General features: G+C 44.5%; 1 protein-coding gene across 6 annotated transcripts in view; it reads right to left on the bottom strand.

Annotated features, from left to right (window-relative positions):
* Nucleotides 1-20,533, bottom strand: part of TBC1D5 (TBC1 domain family member 5) — a 741,959-nt gene that overhangs the window by 459,968 nt on the left and 261,458 nt on the right. For 3 of the 6 annotated variants that reach the window (XM_073677953.1, XM_073677948.1, XM_073677951.1), the window contains one exon: nt 20,126-20,233. In XM_073677953.1, the coding sequence (XP_073534054.1) occupies nt 20,126-20,219 (94 nt within the window). In that variant the 5' untranslated portion in view covers nt 20,220-20,233. Of the gene's footprint in view, nt 1-20,125; nt 20,238-20,533 lie in introns of all 6 variants that reach the window. The other 3 variants (XM_073677950.1, XM_073677947.1, XM_073677949.1) reach the window with 1 other exon arrangement.

Below are 20,533 nucleotides of genomic sequence, written 5' to 3' on the forward strand. Positions count from 1 at the left end.
ACGTCTCTCCGCGCCCAAAGCCTCGCACCTGTGCAGCGGAATCAGAGAGCTGCGCAGGCGCACTTCACTATGTCCTACTGGACAGCCAGTGATTCCACTGCGCAGGTGCACCTCACTATGTCCTACTGGACATCCAGTGATTCCACTGCGCAGGTGCACCTCACTATGTCCTACTGGACATCCAGTGATTCCACTGCGCAGGCGCACCTCACTATGTCCTACTGGCAGTCAGTGATTCCACTGCGCAGGCGCACCTCACTATGTCCTACTGCAGTCAGTGATTCCACTGTGCAGGTGCACCTCACTATGTCCTACTGGACATCCAGTGATTCCACTGCGCAGGCGCACCTCACTATGTCCTACTGGACATCCAGTGATTGCACTGCGCAGGCGCACCTCACTATGTCCTACTGGCAGTCAGTGATTCCACTGCGCAGGTGCACCTCACTATGTCCTACTGGACATCCAGTGATTCCACTGCGCAGGCGCACCTCACTATGTCCTACTGGCAGTCAGTGATTCCACTGCGCAGGTGCACCTCACTATGTCCTACTGGACATCCAGTGATACCGCTGCGCAGGCACACCTCACTATGTCCTACTGCAGTCAGTGATTCCACTGCGCAAGCGCACCTCACTATGTCCAACTGGCAGTCAGTGATTCCACTGCACAGGCGCACCTCACTATGTCCTACTGGACATCCAGTGATTCCACTGCGCAGGTGCACCTCACTATGTCCTACTGGACATCCAGTGATTCCACTGCGCAGGCGCACCTCACTATGTCCTACTGGCAGTCAGTGATTCCACTGCGCAAGCGCACCTCACTATGTCCTACTGGACAGCCAGTAATTCCACTGTGCAGGCGCGAGATTTCGGACACTGTGGATGACGGAGGGACGTCATCCACTTACATGCACTTATAAAAGGTGACGTTTGAAAGGACCAAGGCAGTGGTGATCACAATTTGAAAACACCCATCAGACCGGACAGTGTAATTTACATCCAGCATGGGACAAGTATTAAACACTTTTTCTGAGGTATGAAGGGGCACGTCTGAGGATATAAAGGGGTTACAGGATCTGTACACTGCGGTGAATTTCTGAGTATGCGAAAATACGTTCCGGCATAATTTTTGTAACTTTCGGTGCCGAAAGTTCAAATATTGGTTCAAGAAAGAAAAAAATTCTATTTTTTACTTTGTGCTAAATTCATGAACTGAGTGTGCCATTTTTATGATTTTGACACCAAAATCAATACCACAAGATAATAAAGGAAATTGACTTAAAAATAATAAGCAAATGATGAATCGGCATCTATGTTTATGGTTCAAGGCTAAATACAAGTCTGGATACGACACAAATGTCTGAGGGCAACTTGTGCCCTCCTTCATCTTTGCACTCTCTCTCCATCTACCTCGCAGCACAGCTCATAAACCTGGTATTCTGAAACATGTCACATGAAGATTGACATTACATCAACGTGTTTCAAACCCTGAAAGCTCTCAATTCCCATATTACAAGCTTATTAGATTTACAGTTGTGAAGTTTGTGAATAGATTTCACCATCAAGTGAAATTGTTAGATTACAAAGAATAGGTCTCATTATGGGTTGACTGTAAAATTAAAGTAATTCATTCCATATGTCTTAGCCGTGCCATGATTCCCATTATATCAGCAGAAAAAAAAACTAATGCAGATATTTTTTATGGAACAAGCAGTTATGTATGTTACAGTTCTTTTGTTTTGTGATTGGCTTATTATTTCTGCATCCATCCTGGAAAACGGCAAAAGACTTTAAGTGTCGTATGCAGCAGCTATTCAATGTATGACAGGAAGGAAAGCAAGAGTGCTAGGTTCATCTGTTTCCCTGCACACAACATATACCAGGGAAATAATATGGGTGGCATTAGAATATTGCTGATGCCCTAGACATACAACTCATCCCAGGTGACTCTTGTGATTGTATACAGTTGGCATGATATTAAAGCATTGTTGGCTCTGAAATACTGCAATTCAGATTATGCAACTGGTGTGATTTAAAGGTAATCTCTGTGGAAATTATGAATCTCATTGCAAATTGTCGAATATTGTCTGAGCAATATGCACACTGTCAGGATTCCCCTTCTGTTTGCCTGCTCGAGCGGCCATCCTATGATGGCTCAGATACAATTTGCATACTGGCGGTCATGAATAGCAACTTTTCCTGATTTCCTCAATGTTTTATTAAGAGTAGTAGATGAGAAGATAGCCAACATGTGACAACAAATATGCAAATCACATTTAAACAGTCACATGATCATCGCTTGAGCAGGCAAACAGTGCAGTATGCACACTGTCACGATTTGCTAACTGCAGAAATATATAATAAGTCTGGAAAACGCCTTTAGCAGCATTAGCATAGTATTTCAGAATTATTGATAACCTCCCCCCATGTATAATTAAACCTATGTCTAGAAACATGTATGATTTTACAAAAATAGGTAATATATTAAAGAATTGATGAGACCTCTGACATTTAGAAATTGAATAGCATTTTAGGGACAGCAGATCAGGACTAAGGTGAGGTTGTAGACTGGTATCGGGGGTCACATATCTGATATACAGATGTAGCCATGGTTAAAAAAAATGCAGAACTGGAATATTAAGGTACAGAAAAGTGTAATTGACACCTATTTGAGATCGGTCAATGGATTTTGCAACCACTTAAGTGAGATAACGTTCTGTGCCAACTTATCAAGATAGCACCCTTTTTGTGTAGTTCAACTTAGGTACATCTGTAAGACTAAGTAGTCAAGCCTGCCCTGAAATCTGCTGAACAACACTAGGATATTTATGACTGGGTGGGCCAACGCTGCCACAGAAGTTCATTCCTGCCCATTGTTCTGTGTTAACCAATCAAACGTCAAACTACTTATCTAATTTTTTATGCAATTATTAAACCTACTGTCTACTACCTACATCATTAATCTGCCTCTGAAAACGGACACTAAGTTGATAATTGAAAGCAGCGAACAGGAACCACATAAGGATATGTATTTAGCTATTATTCTTAAACATTAAAGGGGTTATCCACCTCTCGGACAACCCCTTCTGAATCCCTATGTTTTCCCCAGTAAAATAATAACACCAGCACTCACCTCCAGCCATTGCCAGCTGAGTTGGGCACTGGTTCTCTCGGGGATTGCATGACATTTTTATGTCACATGATCCCTGAGGCTAATCAGCGCTAGCTTCACCTTCCCCTCCTTCAGACAAATCAAGACATTTGGAAGAAAAGAGAGCTGCTGCTGCTCTCTCACTTCCTCTGGATGTCAATTACATCAGTAGGATAGAAGAGTGAAGCAAGAGCTGATTGACCGCAGGGATTACGAGATACCCAGAAGAGCCAGTGCTGACACTGCTGGTAAGGCACTACGGGTAAGTATAAGTGTTATTAATTTACTGGGGGGGAAATGTGGCACCCCTGAGGGTTCGACCGCCACAGGGATGCTGCACTTCTTTAATGGAGTGTGGTGTTCCTCCTCTGAGGTAAGAGCAGTGTGATAGTCGGGACCCTTCCTTTGCATCCAACACCACATTTCTCCACCAGAGGGGGGCTAGTATGCACTAGGTGCTGCCTTCCTGGTTACAGGGAGACTGGGGAACCAAGAGTTAGGGGAACCAGTTAGTGGGTGATGGTGGAGGACTTACAAGTTAGTTACACTTTAGAATTTCATATTTAATAAAGAGCCATTTTGGTTCTTGGTTCTTTGATTGCCTTCAATCGCTCTTGGACTGTCTCTATGCTGTCAGTCGCTGAGTGAACTGTGACCTCCCATCCTAACGCGGATCCTGTGTGGGCCCGCAACGGATGGAGACACAGCCCTCGTGCCCCGGCCTTGGGACGAGGGATAGGTTGTAGACAAGGAATGTCTCGACCCGGTCAAGGACCAGGACCAAGAAGGCCCGGAGCTTAAGAGTGTGGCTCCATAGCAAATGGATCCCAGGCAGGATGCAGACGGAGCGGTGTACGCCACCTGTCCTCGCCATGCTGATATATTCAGAGGGAGTCCAGCCCCCGACACCCGACTTTGCCACTCCAAGTCCTGGTCGGGAAAGCCCGGTAGGCCCTGAGGATCCCACCAGGTATCGGACGGAGCGGAGCTGCAACCCGTACCCTTGTTCTGAGAGAAGCTCAGAGGGAGACCCGGCCTATTTGCACACACACGGACAGGCTACTCCAGGACAGACCCCGGACACGGCTGTTGACCCACACAGGGGAATACAGGAACAGGCAGGTTAGGCTGGCACACAGACTGCTGGGTATAGGCAGACACGGCTGGTATGCAGACTGGCGGATGCTGGTAAGCACGACTGGTATGCAGGCAGGGAGGTACTGGCAGGTACGACAGGTTGGAGCGCCGAGTGGATAGGACCCAGTACAGACTGGGACTCAGGAACAACCGCAGATGCGGTGGACAAACACAGCAGAGTGAGGCCGCCCAGAGCGGCGAGCAAGAGCAGAACAAGACGAGACCGCCTAGAGCGGTGAGCGAGAGAAGAGCAGGACAAGGCTGCCTGGAGGGTCAGAGCAGAGCGAAACTGCCGGAGCAGCGAGCAAAGGGTCAGAGCAGAGCGAGACTGCCGGAGCAGCGAGCAAAGGGTCAGAGCAGAGCGAGACTGCCGGAGCAGCGAGCAAAGGGTCAGAGCAGAGCGAGACTGCCGGAGCAGCGAGCAAAGGGTCAGAGCAGAGCGAGACTGCCGGAGCAGCGAGCAAAGGGTCAGAGTAGAGCGAGACTGCCGGAGCAGCGAGCAAAGGGTCAGAGCAGAGCGAAACTGCCGGAGCAGCGAGCAAAGGGTCAGAGCAGAGCGAGACTGCCGGAGCAGCGAGCAAAGGGTCAGAGCAGAGCGAGACTGCCGGAGCAGCGAGCAAAGGGTCAGAGCAGAGCGAGACTGCCGGAGCAGCGAGCAAAGGGTCAGAGCAGAGCGAGACTGCCGGAGCAGTGAGCAAAGGGTCAGAGCAGAGCGAGACTGCCGGAGCAGCGAACAAAGGGTCAGAGCAGAGCGAGACTGCCGGAGCAGCGAGCAAAGGGTCAGAGCAGAGCGAGACAGCCGGAGCAGCGAGCAAAGGGTCAGAGCAGAGCGAGACTGCCGGAGCAGCGAGCAAAGGGTCAGAGCAGAGCGAGACTGCCGGAGCAGCGAGCAAAGGGTCAGAGCAGAGAGAGACTGCCGGAGCAGCGAGCAAAGGGTGAGAGTAGAGTGAGACTGCCGGAGCAGCGAGAAAAGGGTCAGAGCAGAGCGAAACTGCCGGAGCAGCGAGCAAAGGGTCAGAGCAGAGCGAGACTGCCGGAGCAGCGAGCAAAGGGTCAGAGCAGAGCGAGACTGCCGGAGCAGCGAGCAAAGGGTCAGAGCAGAGCGAGACTGCCGGAGCAGCGTGCAAAGGGTCAGAGCAGAGCGAGACTGCCGGAGCAGCGAGCAAAGGGTCAGAGCAGAGCGAGACTGCCGGAGCAGCGAGCAAAGGGTCAGAGCAGAGCGAGACTGCCGGAGCAGCGAGCAAAGGGTCAGAGCAGAGCGAGACTGCCGGAGCAGCGAGCAAAGGGTCAGAGCAGAGCGAGACAGCCGGAGCAGCGAGCAAAGGGTCAGAGCAGAGCGAGACTGCCGGAGCAGCGAGCAAAGGGTCAGAGCAGAGCGAGACTGCCGGAGCAGCGAGCAAAGGGTCAGAGCAGAGAGAGACTGCCGGAGCAGCGAGCAAAGGGTGAGAGTAGAGCGAGACTGCCGGAGCAGCGAGCAAAGGGTCAGAGCAGAGCGAAACTGCCGGAGCAGCGAGCAAAGGGTCAGAGCAGAGCGAGACTGCCGGAGCAGCGAGCAAAGGGTCAGAGCAGAGCGAGACTGCCGGAGCAGCGAGCAAAGGGTCAGAGCAGAGCGAGACTGCCGGAACAGCGAGCAAAGGGTCAGAGCAGAGCGAGACTGCCGGAGCAGCGAGCAAAGGGTCAGAGCAGAGTGAGACTGCCGGAGCAGCGAGCAAAGGGTCAGAGCAGAGCGAGACTGCCGGAGCGGTGAGCAAGGCAGAGCAGGCAAGAACCGCCGGAGAGGTGAGCAAGGCAGAGCAGAGGGGACAGGACTCTGTTCACACGGAACAGACTGGAAGGGAGAGGCAGAACCAGGTACACACAAGATACTTGCAATTAGGTAGCGAGTGGACTCTAAACTCACAAACGGGAGTACACGGACGAGTAGGAGTTAGGTACAGGATCAGATTCTGCAGGAAAAGGGAAGGTACGGACATAGAGAAAAACAGGTAACAGGCTAGGAGAGTATTCAGACAAGAACAGACACAGCAGCAAGATACAGGATCGGTTCTAGGTATGCGGCCCCTAGAAGGCGGAACAAACAGGCTAGGAGCGTGTTCAGACAGGAACAGCCAAGATACAGGAACGGGTCTAGGTATGCGGCCCCTAGAAGGCGGAAAGAACAGGCTAGGAGCGAGTTCACACGGGCCTGGAAATACAGCCTCCAGGAAAGGCAGCAGGCAAGAGAACACAGACAGGACTCAGTTCAGACACGGGAACTGATACCGCAAGGCAGGAAACATAGAAAGGACCTGGCACGTCAGCGACCAGAACACAACTGACAGAACACAATGCTCAGGCAAGGATTCCAGGAAAGAGCTGGGTTAAATACCAGGTGACAGACAGCAATAGGCTGAGGACGCACAAGGGGTGTGCCCGCAGCAGCTACAAGAAGCAGGAAGTGATCGGGCGCCGCCCTTAAGCAGAAGAAACAGAGGCAAGCAGACAGCATGGAGGAAAGCCAGAGTGATAGTCTGGACTGGAAATCAAGTGCGCGCTCTTGCACAGTGGGAGATGGACCACTATGCAAGGACGCCGCCAGGTATGTTACAGTGGCATTTGTTGGAATACTAAAAAACTTGTGACAGGTTACCTTTAACTGATATTACACAACCCAGATAGGATATAACTCACATCCTATACTTTATATAATTTCATAACACTGGCATGAGATTATAGCACTGTTGGTGCCCAAATATACTGTAGCTTATACAAGGAAACTGAGGACATTTAATTACTATTGGTGACATAACAATTCAATTTCTCATCCAATTATACAAATTGAAATTCAGATACCACTAAGTTAATACAGATAAATATTAAAATTCATAAAATGTCCTAAATCAATAGACTATAAAGTCATTATTTGGGAACATCTTCAAAGTAGATGATTGGTGACTCAATTCAATACAGTCTTGATACACACAATCTAAGGTTCTGTTCACATGTCCAATTGTTATCCATTTGTAACGGATCCTGTATTAAAAAACTGGATCCGTTACAAACAGATCAAAAACAGAAGTCCATTAACAGATTCCATAAAAGATCGTTGTTCGATTATGATCCATTTCCCATAGGCTTGAATGTTAAACAAATAAAACGGATACGGTTGCTATTTTTTTGGCTGGACAGAAAAGTTGGCCTGACTACGTTTTTTGATCCTGTTAAAAAATGGATTGCAGCTGGAAAGTAGACAAACTGAAGACATTTTAGGATATTTCCTTGTCCATACAAATGAACGGATCTTGTACGGATCATTTTATTTCCACTTTCGTCATCCCAAAACGGACATAACTACTGGCCATGTGAACACAGCCTACCTTCTATTTTATCTATACACACTGATAGAATATCAGTAGGGAACTAATATAATGATTGTGATCTTCCGAACAGATCATCCTACAAATTACAATAAAAGTGTCCTAGTTTGGATGCCTCCGCTTGGGGCTTATCCCAATGTAAATCACACTTAAGCACAATTTATAATTATAGATTCATGCTAAAGCATTCCGGGGCAGAGGAAATGTGTACATGTGAGATATTTATATGTGATTTTTATATATATCGTAATTTTTTTAATCAGTTGACAGCTGTTTTAGAGCATACAGCGATGCCAGGCTGAATGAGGGTCTTGATTACTTCAAGATTAGCTATCTTAAGTTTCTATTCATTTTAAGTGTTGTTAGTGTGAGGAGTCATTAGTCACTCCCTTGTCTCCAGGAACATCAGCATACATTTACATTGTTAATGAACATTTGGGGTAAATGAATTAATGGCACTCTTAAACATAAATTCAGACCTAATAACTTTCAGTTTCACGGGTGTCTTCAAATGTTATCGTAGCTAAATCGAGCCATGATCTGGTCCTACCAACTGCTCAAAGGATGAAGAGAATAGAAAAAGACATTAAACACATACGCTAGCTGCAGAAATATTCAAAATATGCAACAAAAGCCTACGTTATAGCAGCCAAATTTACAGCATTTTAACGGGCACAAAGTAGATATTTTTCATTTCGATTTTTTGAATAAATAGTAATATTAAAACATCACATAAACAAAGCAGAAGTAATCACTTTGTGACCCCCCCAAAAAATATATAAGAAAACGTATATAAATTGAGATTTTACTCTATACTGATCATAATCGTGATTACAGTTATTGATCCTAAAACGACCACAAAAGTGCTCTAAGTAAAGCTGGAAATTCACATTGGATGTACAGTACATTGGCCAACCTTGCCAACTGTGACCAACAATCTAATGTGTATAGGGGTCTCCTGACTCTTTCCCTGATGGCAGCTGTCAGGGGGACAAGGATTGGACGTAGATGAATTTCAACTGCCCGATGGGTTTGTTCTTGAGAAAGTAAGCCGCTGCCAGAAGTGTCTTGAAGCAACTTATTACCCACTCCTTATTGAGAATGAGTGTTTGTCCACCATGTATCCTATATGTATGGAAAGATTTAGTCAATATATATGCGATAGACCCAGCCCATGAGAAAGAGTGGGGTAGTTTCTGGAAGAATTGACACCAGCACAGGTCTTTGTAGCCAACTCCAGCACTCAGCTTATTTATTATGCTTACTTATATAGCGCCATCATATTCTGCAGCACTATACAGATATCAGAATCTCTGTCCCCATTGGGGCTCACAATCTAGATTCCCTATCAGTATGTCTTTGGAGTGTGGGAGGAAATCGGAGAACCCAGAGGAAACTCATGCAAACATGGAGAGAGCATACAAACTCCTTGCAGATGTTGTCCTTGGTGGGATTTGAACCCAGGACCCCAGCGCTGCAAAGCAACAGATCTAACCACTGAGCCAGCTTACATTTTATGAGAGCAGTGAAAGAAATCACTGAGGCCCATCGTGTCCTTCTTTACCAGTCGAGTATTATTCAGAAGAGGACAGCAGTATTATTCATGAGCATGTCCAATTTGCCATGTTTGATTCAGGAAAGAATCGGGTGGTGATGGAGGGCTAAGTATGCACAGACTCATTCACAGAAACACAGGAATGAATTACTAGTCAATTTCCAGACCTAACAATGTGCGCCGTTAATCTGAGGGGGTTACCTAAAAGGTAAGATTTATTAAACTAATTCTCAGAAAGTTCCCAAACTGAAGCAACCAGCTTCCAGTTTGGAATATCGAACATCTAGTGTGGCAGAATCCTGGACAAGATAACACAGGCACAGCTTTTCACAGCCGCTGTAGGAAACCATTTCTAGCATCTTCTGTACATCACTTCTCCATTGTCCATTTGTAAAAATGTTCATTCCTGATTATCGCCAAACGAACGAGCAAAATGTTCATTCGTGAAGTGATGAGAACATTTATGTCGGCACAAAAATAATTGTTATCTGCAACATATCGCCCCATGTAATAAACTGGGCATGATGATGCAGAACGTTGGAATGATATTAAGAATGATCACTCTTCCTAGAAAAAACATTTTTTGCTTGTGTGAATGGGCCACTGAGAGCAGATCTGTATATGGTTGATCGGCTGAAATCATCCCATCTAAATTGGTCTATACTCTTCCATTGGTAAAATCCAAAGTTTTGTTACGAGCTCCTGAAGAGAGAGGGGTTCTTAAACATCTCAGATTTCTTTTAATATTACAAAGTTATGTTTTGCAATTAAGCTTGATCTTTTATCATACATTCTATGGAAAAATGGATCTTGCATCAATGTGGATAGAGGAAAAAACACTCTATAAAGTTAAAGGGGTAAAGTTTCTCCTTGTGGAAAGTGACATACCGGCTCTGGCACGTCAAGGTAAGGAGGCTTATTCACCGTGCAATGCTCCTATGGGAAATTTAATATGCAACTTGCCTCTTCAGAGAAAAAGAGGACTTGACATCTATAGCTCCACCTATTGGAAGCATCAATCCTACAAGTCACAATCAACCCTTTAACGAGTCGTGCAATATGACTTAGGATAAAAGCCAAACCAGAATCTCAATTTGCAGACACGGTGTTTTGGGCAGTTGACCCTCGTTAGTGCAAAGTATGAGATCTGATTTGGCTAGGTGAGAGGCTCTGGACTGAGGTCTAAGGGGTAACGTTTATCCTTATGGAGAGTGACATATCGGCTCTGGCACGTCAAGCTAAGGAGGCTTATTCGCTGTACAATGATCTTCTGGGAAATTTAATATGCAAATTGCCTCTTCAGAGAAAAATAATTGCTTCCAATAGGTGGTACTATAGAGTTCAAGTCCTCTTTTGCTCTATAAAATTAGAATTCTTGATTCCCTGGATATATATATAGCATAACATAGGGAGACACAGTTTATTGCCTGTCCCACCCTAACTTTTCTACACTTTGATAAGCATACACCAAAAAGATAATTTTAGCTCAGAGGAGCACATGATCTATTGTTTTGTGTCGTACATTTCAGGGTGACCCAAGAAGATCATTTCTATAATAGAGTCAATAGCCTTAAGAAATTGGGAGAAAAATATCAGACATTTCTGAAAGAACATTAAAAATGAAATTATCATGACAGCATGAAAAAAAAAAACAATGAAAAATGAGAACAAACCCGGGCTAGCACATTTTGGGGCACACTATAAATTTGGAACCACATCTCCAACAGTTTTCGAGTAATCCAACATCATCATAAAACAATTTGGGGCACATTTATGAAACTGTCTAAAAGAAAAACTTGCTTTAGGCAACAAAGACAGTTTCATAAATCTCCGCCAATGTCTACACAAGTCTACACTAAATACTATACCTATAATATCCGCTCGTAGAGTCCCTTTATAATTATCTTCATTACTGGCTTTTGTCTCAGACATGACTCCATTCTGCACAATGCCTGAGCAGCAGGGATGAATACTGAGTTTCTAATTAAGCACCATGGTAAACTTTTCACAATTGTGGTTAAAACAGAACAAAGCCTAATAATATGAAAAACGTGAGATACATATATAATGGTTTAATAACGGTCTGTAATGTGAAGTCTCACATTTGCTTCGTAAGCAGTTCATGCAGCTAGATTTCAGTACAAACTTTCCCATACAACATTGCATTTCTGAACATCTAAAGATTTCTGATTTTTACGGCGAAGAAAAGCTATTCTGTCTGTAATATTCAGCACGTTCTAGAGCACGGAGGTATCATCCACTTGTCAGGCCATTTTTTTTAGGAAATCTGCTAGCATTTGTATCAGTAATTATTAACCCATGACCTCATCAGAGCAGTGAAGTAACTTTGCCGGTAAAAATCGCTTGCATCTTCCCCTTCCTTTACCCTATAACAAGACAGGAACACAGCAGTACTGAACCACACGTTGGGTCTCATTTACGAGTTGGAGGGGGTATGGTGAACTTGCATTTTCCCTGTATGGACTTAAAGGGAATCTGTCAGTAACATATGCCCTAGGCAAACAGATATACTACAGGAAAGGGCAATTTCCAAGGATACCGGTTTTGTCACTATCTGATGCTCCTTCACTCTAAAATTCATCTTTTATTCATATGCAAATTCGCTCCAGAATAGCAGAGGTGGATGTATCCGTGCACTTGCAGTCTTCAGCTCCTCTATGCTCATCTGTGCCTGCACCACCCCTTACAATGGAGAAGCTCTGCTATATAACATCACCTCTGATCTCCAATGCCAATCAAGTAGCAGAGGGAAGAGCCGGCAAGAAGCAGCAAAGAGGAGCTGACGATCCCAAGTGCACTGATATCCCAATCAGTGGCCCTACAAAGCAAATTTGTGTAACATCCCTGGCGGCGTGCTTGCATAGTGCACCACCTCCCACTATGCAAGACTGCAATCTTACCTGTCAGTCCAGCCTACAAACCTTGCTCCAGTTCATGCTGTGTGCATGTCCCTTGACTGACTGCTTAGGGCGGCGGCCCGGCTACTTCCTGATTCTTATAGCTGCTTTGGGTGCACCCCTAATACGTCTCCAGCCTATTGCTATGAGTCACTGGATATTTAAACCCCGTCCACCCAGAAGGAGGTGCCTGAGCAAAACCTTCTCTCGGTTAGTCTTTGCTACTGAATTGCCAGGTCCTGTACTGTTTCTAGTCTGTTTCCGCCATTCTGGGGGCGGTATACCCAGGCCTGTTACCTGTGACTTCTAGTCTGTTTCCGCCACTCTGGGGGCTGTATACCCAGGCTCGTTCTTGTATCTCATTGCAGTAGCAGTTCCTGTCTGAACTGTATCCTAGCCTGTTACCTGTTTGTCTCTATGTCCGTACCTTCCCTTTTCCTGCAGTATCTGAACCTGCACCTAACTCCAACTCGTTGTCTCTGTACTTCTGTTTGTAAGTTTTGTGTCCACTCACTACTTCATGTGAAGTACCTTGTGTGTATCTGGTTCTGCTTGTCCCTTTTCCCTTCCTTCGTATCTTCCTCCTGTGTTCTAGCCATCTTCCTGCATTTTCCTGTCTGTTCCATGTGAACAGAGCCCTGTCCTCTCTGCCTTGTCCACCGCACCTGCGGTTTCTCTCCGCTCTGTCTTGCCCACCGCTCCGGTGGTTTCTCTCCGCTCTGACTTGCCCACCGCTCCGGCGGCTTCGCTCTGCTCTGCCTTACCCACCGCTCCGGCGGTTTCTCTCTGCTCTGACTTGCCCACCGCTCCGGCGGCTTCCCTCTGCTCTGCCTTACCCACCGCTCCGGCGGCTCCTCTCTACTCTGACTTGCCCACCGCTCCGGCGGTTTCTCTCTACTCTGCTTTGCTCACCGCACCAGCGGTTTCTCTCTGCTCTGACTTGCCCACCGCTCCGGCGGTTTCTCTCTGCTCTGCCTTGCTCACCGCACCAGCGGCTTCTCTCTGCTCTGCCTTGCCCACAGCTCCGGCGGCTTCTCTCTGCTCTGCCTTGCCCACCGCTCCGGCGGTTCCGCTCTGCTTTGCCTTGTCCACCGCACCTGCGGTTTCTCTCTGCTCTGCCTTGTCCACCGCTCTGGCGGTTCCGCTCTGCCTTGCCGACCGCACCTGCGGTTTTCGCTCCGCTCTGCTTGCTCACTGCACCAGCAGTTCCTCTCTGCTCTGCCTTGTCCTCCGCTCCGGCGGTTTCCCTTTACTCTGCTTGTCTACCGCATCTGCGGCTCTGTACCTGTCTCCCAGTCTGTACTGGACCCTATCCAGCCTGCGCTCCAACCTGCTAGTACCTCCCTGTCAGCACTCCAGCTGTGCTTGTCAGTATCTCCCTGTCTGCATACCAGCCATGCTCGCCAGTATCTCCCTGTGTACATACCAGCCGTGCTTGCCAGTGCCCACCTGTCTGCATACCAGCCGTGCTTGCCAGTGCCCACCTGTCTGCATACCAGCCGTGCTTGCCAGTGCCCACCTGTCTGCATACCAGCCGTACTTGCCAGTACCCATCTGTCTGCATACCAGCCGTACTTGCCAATACCCACCAGCCTGTATGCCAGTCTAACCTGCCTGTTCCTGCATTCCCCGGTGTGGGTCAACAACTGTGACCGGGGTCTGACCTGGATTCGCACCTGGTCCCTCTTCTCGGTTCCTCCTTGGTCCACAGATTCGACTAAGCCGCCGTGCGACCTTGGTCGGATCGGGTTGATACTTAGTTACGCCCCTCCAGGCACTCCTCGGTTCATGGTACAGTGGGATCACTAATCACGCTCATGCCAGTCTGTCCGGGCGCGAGCGTAACAATTTGTATATGAATATAAGACAATTTTCAGTGCAATGGAGCATCAGATTGGAACAAACCAGGTATCTTAGTAAAGGTTTCACACTGCCCTATCCAACAGTACCTCAGCTTGCCTAGCGCAAATGTTACTGTTACTGACAGTTTCCCTTTATATCTATCTATATATGGTTGGGACTTTTGCTAATGATACCGTCAATAAAGGTCCCCCATGGCCCCTGTGCAACTAAACATGCTGCAAAAGCAAAATATTCTCTTCGGTACAAAAAATTAATTCAAAAATGGGCTCTGAATATAACAGACTGAATTTTTTCCCTGCAACATTTCCATATTAAAGCAAAGTTTAAATTTTTTAAAAACCACTTCCATTTATAAATTCTTTCTACTCTGGCAGAAGATGTTAAAGGCGGCATGGTGGACGAAACAAGTTAGAAACAGGCAGCGTTTCTGGAATAAGTGAGAGAAAACTTGAAAAAGATGCAAGTTAGCGTCAAAATGGTAAGTGATAACATTTTTCCAATCAACTACGTCAAGAGAATATTATTCCAGTAGCGCAGCCTGTTTTTAACATGTTTCGTCCACCCTTGGTCAAGTTCTTCTGACGGATTCAAAAAACATCAAAACTGCTCAGTTCAACAGTCTATAAACGCAGAGTGGGCCGAATTTTTATGAAATCACACTCACTTTGCTTGGACTGTTAAATGAAGCAGATTTTCTATAGAGCAGAAAAAAATGCTACATTTAACACTATGTGTGAACACTGTCTAACTGTCCAAGTAAAGTGGATGGATGTGATTTCATGAAACTTTTGCCCACTGTGCGTCTAAAAATGATGTTGCACTGTTCAGTTTTGGTGCATTTAGTCTCTATAAGCTTCTATGGGGGGCTTGAAAAAATGCATGTAAGCAGCGCATATAAAAAAAAATCTCAAATATGCACCAAAAATGCATCAAACCGGGATAGTTGGGAGTTAAGGCTCAAGTACTGTGAACCAGTGACCATGCTCCTTTCACACACCAGAATCCAGGAGTGCTGATGGAGCAAAACAATATTCTCACCCATCATTTCTCCAGCACAATGAGTGTCAGCACTGTTGGAGAATATGAGTACAACAGCTGCAGGCTTATGCCAGTGTGGTGGCTATCCTGAGGAGACAGCAGTCGGTGCTGTGTGAATTTTTAGAGTCTCTGTAGAATATACTGTATGACTGGTTTTGCTTTATTTCCCAATTGAAACAGTTCATTCTTCCACGGAGTCTAATGCTGAATGATTCTGCTGAAAGCAGAAATCTGCAGCAACCACCAAACAGGCAGTTTTGTGACAGAATCCTAGAGACAAGTTCTCCTTTGGCCATTCTACATCTATAGCTAATATACAGATAATACATACATGTCCACTGTTCATTTTTTTGGTATGATCATTGTGCTGTAGAAAAAAAAGGTTATTTTCGAATCAGCTCATAAAAAGGGCCAAAGTGCCATATAAGTGCTCTTCTACTGGACCCTTGGGGCTTTTTGTATTAAGAGACCATTACTTTTTAGAGTAGAGTTCCTATTGGCCAGTCTCACCTTGTCACATGGAATATATTGTCACACAATGGCCAAAATAAACAAGAATATGAGAAGGAAAAAAAAGTTTGTCTTGGATTTTCACTTCAAGGGTTTGTGCACACGTTGAGTATTTGGTGCAGAGATTTCTGCACCATTTCTGCATCTCTTGGCAGGAAAACGCAGCCACCATTTTGCCCGAGTTTTTTCAGTGCATTCAATGGGTGAAAAACGCAGGCAAAAATGCACAGAGAATTAGCACGCTGCAGATTATTTTCTGTACCAAATCTGCAAGTCAAAAATACTCAACGTGTGCGTGACACTTCAGGTTTCTCATTCACTTTGCCGGCATCAGGTTTTGCCACAAATCCGCGCAGAAAAAAACGCGACAAAAAAGCACTAAATCTGCAACGTGCACACATACCCGAAACTTGCTGTTTCCATGATAGATGTTAAGCGCACTTCATTTTTTTCTTTTCTAAGCAGAAGATATTTTTCATTTTGATTTACAAGTCTGCACTTTATAATAAAATGTAATAGAAATCAGTTCTTAAAAAATTAAATATGATGTACTTTAATTATAGCGCTCAGAAGTATCAGGCTGGGATTAGAAATGAAGCTACAGTTGTTCATTGGGGAATTTAGAAGACCCTTTATTATCTAAAATGTTGCAGATTTATGCTGCAAATGAGACCATCGACAGAAGAGCATCTTTTTTAATAAAATGAAAATATGGCTAAGTTTAATATGGCCTATAAGTATGGTCAGCTGACGTAGAATGCCTCACACTTCTCTTACCTCCTCATTACATTTCTGCTGCTTTCACTTATTTTACCTATATATTGTTTTAATATTGCTGTATTTGTGGTATCATTTTTCAGAAAATGACACTTAATGGTAATTTATAAAAAAAAAAAAAAAGTAAAGATCATCACAATACAAACCACATATATTATTAAATCGAATACTTAGATCTTATGGGACTGGTGTACTTACTTTGAAACCCCATGTCAAAATGCTTGTATAAACACAGGGCAGCACGGTGGCTCAGTGGTTAGCACTACAGCCTTGCAGCTTTGGAGTCCTGGGTTCAAATCCCATCAAGGACAACATCTGCAAGGAGTTTGTATGTTCTCCTTGTGTTTGCGTGGGTTTCCTCTGGGTTCTCTGGTTTCTTCCCACACTCCAAAGGGAATGTAGATTGTGAGCCCCAGTGGGCACAGTACCGATAATGTCTGTAAAGCGCAGTGGAATTAATGACGCTATATAAGTGAGTAAAATAAATAAATAATCCCTTTTGAAAGCCTTCCTGCTTTAGATGGTCTGATTTTAATTTTAATTTGAGGACTATACTGTTATTCTGCCACGGATTTTCAAAATAACTACACCAGCCTCATCGGGTCTAACAGTACAATATATAAAATAAATGTAGACTGTTCAGAGAACTGCAAAAAACAAATAAAAAATAGAACAGATTTGAGACATCCCTGGTATATCTAGTATTACATCATACAGACAATGGGGATAGCAGTGTGAGCAGCTTCTTCTTACCTCAGCACCACAGATATAGTAACATAGTAACATAGTTTTTAAGGTTGAAGGAAGACTAAGTCCATCTAGTTCAACCCATAGCCTAACATGTTGATCCAGAGGAAGGCAAAAAAACCATGTGGCAAACACTAAGCTCCACATTGGGGAAAAAATTCCTTCCCGACTCCATACGACAATCAGACTAGTTCCCTGGATCAACGCCCTATCAAGGAATCTAGTATATATAACCTGTAATATTATACTTTTCAAGAAAGGCATCCATGCCCTTCTTAAATTTTTGTAGTGAATCACTCATTACAACATCATGCGGCAGAGAGTTCCACAGTCTCACTGCTCTTACAGTAAAGAATCCCCGTCTGTGATTATGATTAAACCTTCTTTCCTCCAGACGTAGAAGACGCCCCCTTGTCCCCGTCTCTGTCCTCAGAGTAAAAAGATCAGTAGAAAGGTCTTTGTACTGTCCCCTCATATACTTGTACATAGTAATAAGATCACCCCTAAGCCTTCTTTTTTCCACAGTAAATAACCCCAAGTGTAATAACCTGTCTTGGTATTGCAGACCCCCCAGTCCTCTAATAACCTTGGTCGCTCTTCTCTGCACCTGCTCTAGTTCACCTATGTCTTTCTTATACACCGGAGACCAGAATCTGGTATTTCCAGAATTAGATGAGAAAGACTGGGTGGAAACCAGTGTGAGTGGCCTCGTCTTACCTCAGCACCCCTGGTATATCCAATATTAGATCAGATAGACAAAGTGGAAAGCAGTGTGAGCAGTCCCATCTTATCTCAGCACTCCTGGTATCTTCAGTATTAAATCAGAAATACAGGGTGGGCAGCAGTGTGAGCAGCCTCTTCTTACATCAACACCACTGGTATCTCCAGTATTAGATCAGAAAGACAAGGAGGACAGCGGTGTGAGCAGTCTCATCTTATCAACTTACTAACAGTATTGATTTAGTTAAAGGACATGAAAATAATATTCACATAACAAGCCCCTTAAAACTATATCTTTATTTAATCATAAATAAAATGTACCCAAAGTGAACACAAAATAAATATCAAAATATTCAATGGAATCTTATTCACAAGGGTAAGGATTAAGAAAAGAGAGTGGTCACAGTACTTTTGTAGATCTTACAGATGGGATCTGGTTGTACGGGTAACATAAGTTAGCCTCCTTTGCCAAACTATCTCTGCAAACTTACCATAAGAGTTGATATCTGGGATCTTAGGTGTCAGAAGTGTGTGGTATGTTTGTGCAGTCTTATTTTTTTCTGTTTGTGATATATTAAAGGAAACACATGTTTTGTATTCCCTTTCCAGATAGGTAAGGGAATTCTAGAGAAAGCCGTCATCGATCAGGGGCACCACCGTCGTGACCCTAGGGTGCTAACCTCCTTAGCTTAGGCAAGGATCATGAAATAGGGTGAGCTCCCACTGTAAGACCTAAACAGGTACTGTGACCACTCTCTTATCTTAATCCTTACCCTTGTGCATAGCATTCCATTGAATGTTTTGATATTTATTTTGTTTTCACTTGGGTATATTTTAATTAAGATTTAATAAAGATATAGTTTTAAGGGGATTGCTATGTGAATACAGTCTCATCTTATCTCAGCACCCTGGTATCTTCAGTATTAAATCAGAAACACATGGCGGATAGCAGTGTGAGCAGCCTCTTCTTACCTCAACACCACTGGTATTTCCAGTATTAGATCAGAAAGACAGGGTGGACAGCAATGTGAGCAGCTTTGCCTTACATCCGCACCACTGGTATGTCGAGTATTAGTTCAGAAAGACAAGGTGGACAGCTGTGTGAGCAGTCTCTTCAGTGAAATCAGGTAGCAGCCATATTAATTCTATAGTGATCACCTCCCTAGACAAAATGATTGTGGTTTTCTAACAAAAGGCATTTAGGAATTTATTCAAAATAACATTTCCTTCAGTTATTTATTTTTTCCATTCCCGGAGATTTAAAATAACACATCAAGCACAGCAAGTTGTAGGTGGAACTTCAGTGGCCCTTAAGAGTATAGTAACCGTTCTCATCAGGTCAGCCCCATTCATCATGTAGTTATTTTTCTACAAAATAAAAAAACTTACTCGGGATCCAGGGCCTTGTTTGTCTTCACGCAAATATGGCAGAATTTCATAGGGACTGATTTGTAGTTAGTCCTCTAAAACATCAATAGGAGACCTCTACACAGTACCTATTCTGCATCTGATATGTATCAGGTAATACTTATAGGATTGTCGTTCTGTTATTCGCCACCCAAATACGGGCAATACTATATCCTCGCCTATCTGCTGCCTCTATAAAATGAGCTCGGAGCAGACGCACAGACGCTGTGCATGCTCAGCCTGAGACTTCCGCGGCATGCACAGCACAGTTATTTTAGATTTAAGATTACAAATAAATTTCACTTCCTTGGTTCCAGATGCACATGTTCAATGACTGGAAAATTAGTTTAGGTGTCATGGTGTATAACAGACTACTCGCAGAATGTTTTCGCGACAAGGATCACGTTTCAAGCAGCTTGTTAGGCTCATCACTTCCTCAAACTATGTTGTCACTGCTAGCGAGTGAGTGAAGAATCCCAGGCACAGTGACACACATAATCACAGACAGCTTCCTCTCCCCATGCAGCTCTCAGTAGGATTAACGCTTATTATTATCCCTAAATTGAAAGAACTGCAAACTTTAACTACAATTATTTTAATTTGATTTTATGGTTTCTGTAATCAAAAGTCTTGTGTCAATCACACAGAAATAAAGCATTTATTTACTTACGGACGGTGCAAACGACGTAAACAAGATTCATACAGAATAACGAGATATAACGGTATGGGGAACGTAGGATCTGATGTGAATTCAGACGCTGTATTTCCAGTAAGGAGGTGACAGCGCATTAAACAAGCCGATATTACGCGCCTTTAACTGCACAGTGACATGGAGCTGTCGTAATAAAGGAGTGGTGTATGATCACCGGATTAACACTGTTCCGTAATCGGTGTGTTTCTGTACAGCGGCATGGACTTACAATGGTTTCCAGAACTCTTACCTAAATCATGCTTTCCAGGATCACTCTGTAATGGGTCAAATCCAACTTCTTCAGACTGCAAAGGATGGTGAGTTTGGGGCTCAGGTTCTTGCATGTTCAAAAAAATGTCTAGCTAAAAGAAAGAAGAAACATTTGTAAATGACTAATAAGGATAAACATAAATGGCTAACTTATAAACGCATTTATGCCAGCGAAGATCATACTTCATATAAGGTACCTTCTGATTTTTACATGAGGAAACTTTTATGTTTGCTCAGAAGACCTTCAACATTTATGGTTAGAAGAAACATTGAGACAGCAGGATGGAGTTCAGTCTGTCCGATCCATCATCGAGCACCTGCTCCCTCCCCGTACTCGAATACTAAAGATCAGTGATGAAGATGGGGTACCTCACTAGGGCGATTTGTT

The sequence above is a fragment of the Phyllobates terribilis genome, unplaced genomic scaffold (assembly GCF_046119375.1).
Source record: "Phyllobates terribilis strain yellow unplaced genomic scaffold, ASM4611937v1 Scaffold_4__5_contigs__length_816908805, whole genome shotgun sequence".
Taxonomy (NCBI): Eukaryota; Metazoa; Chordata; class Amphibia; order Anura; family Dendrobatidae; genus Phyllobates; species Phyllobates terribilis.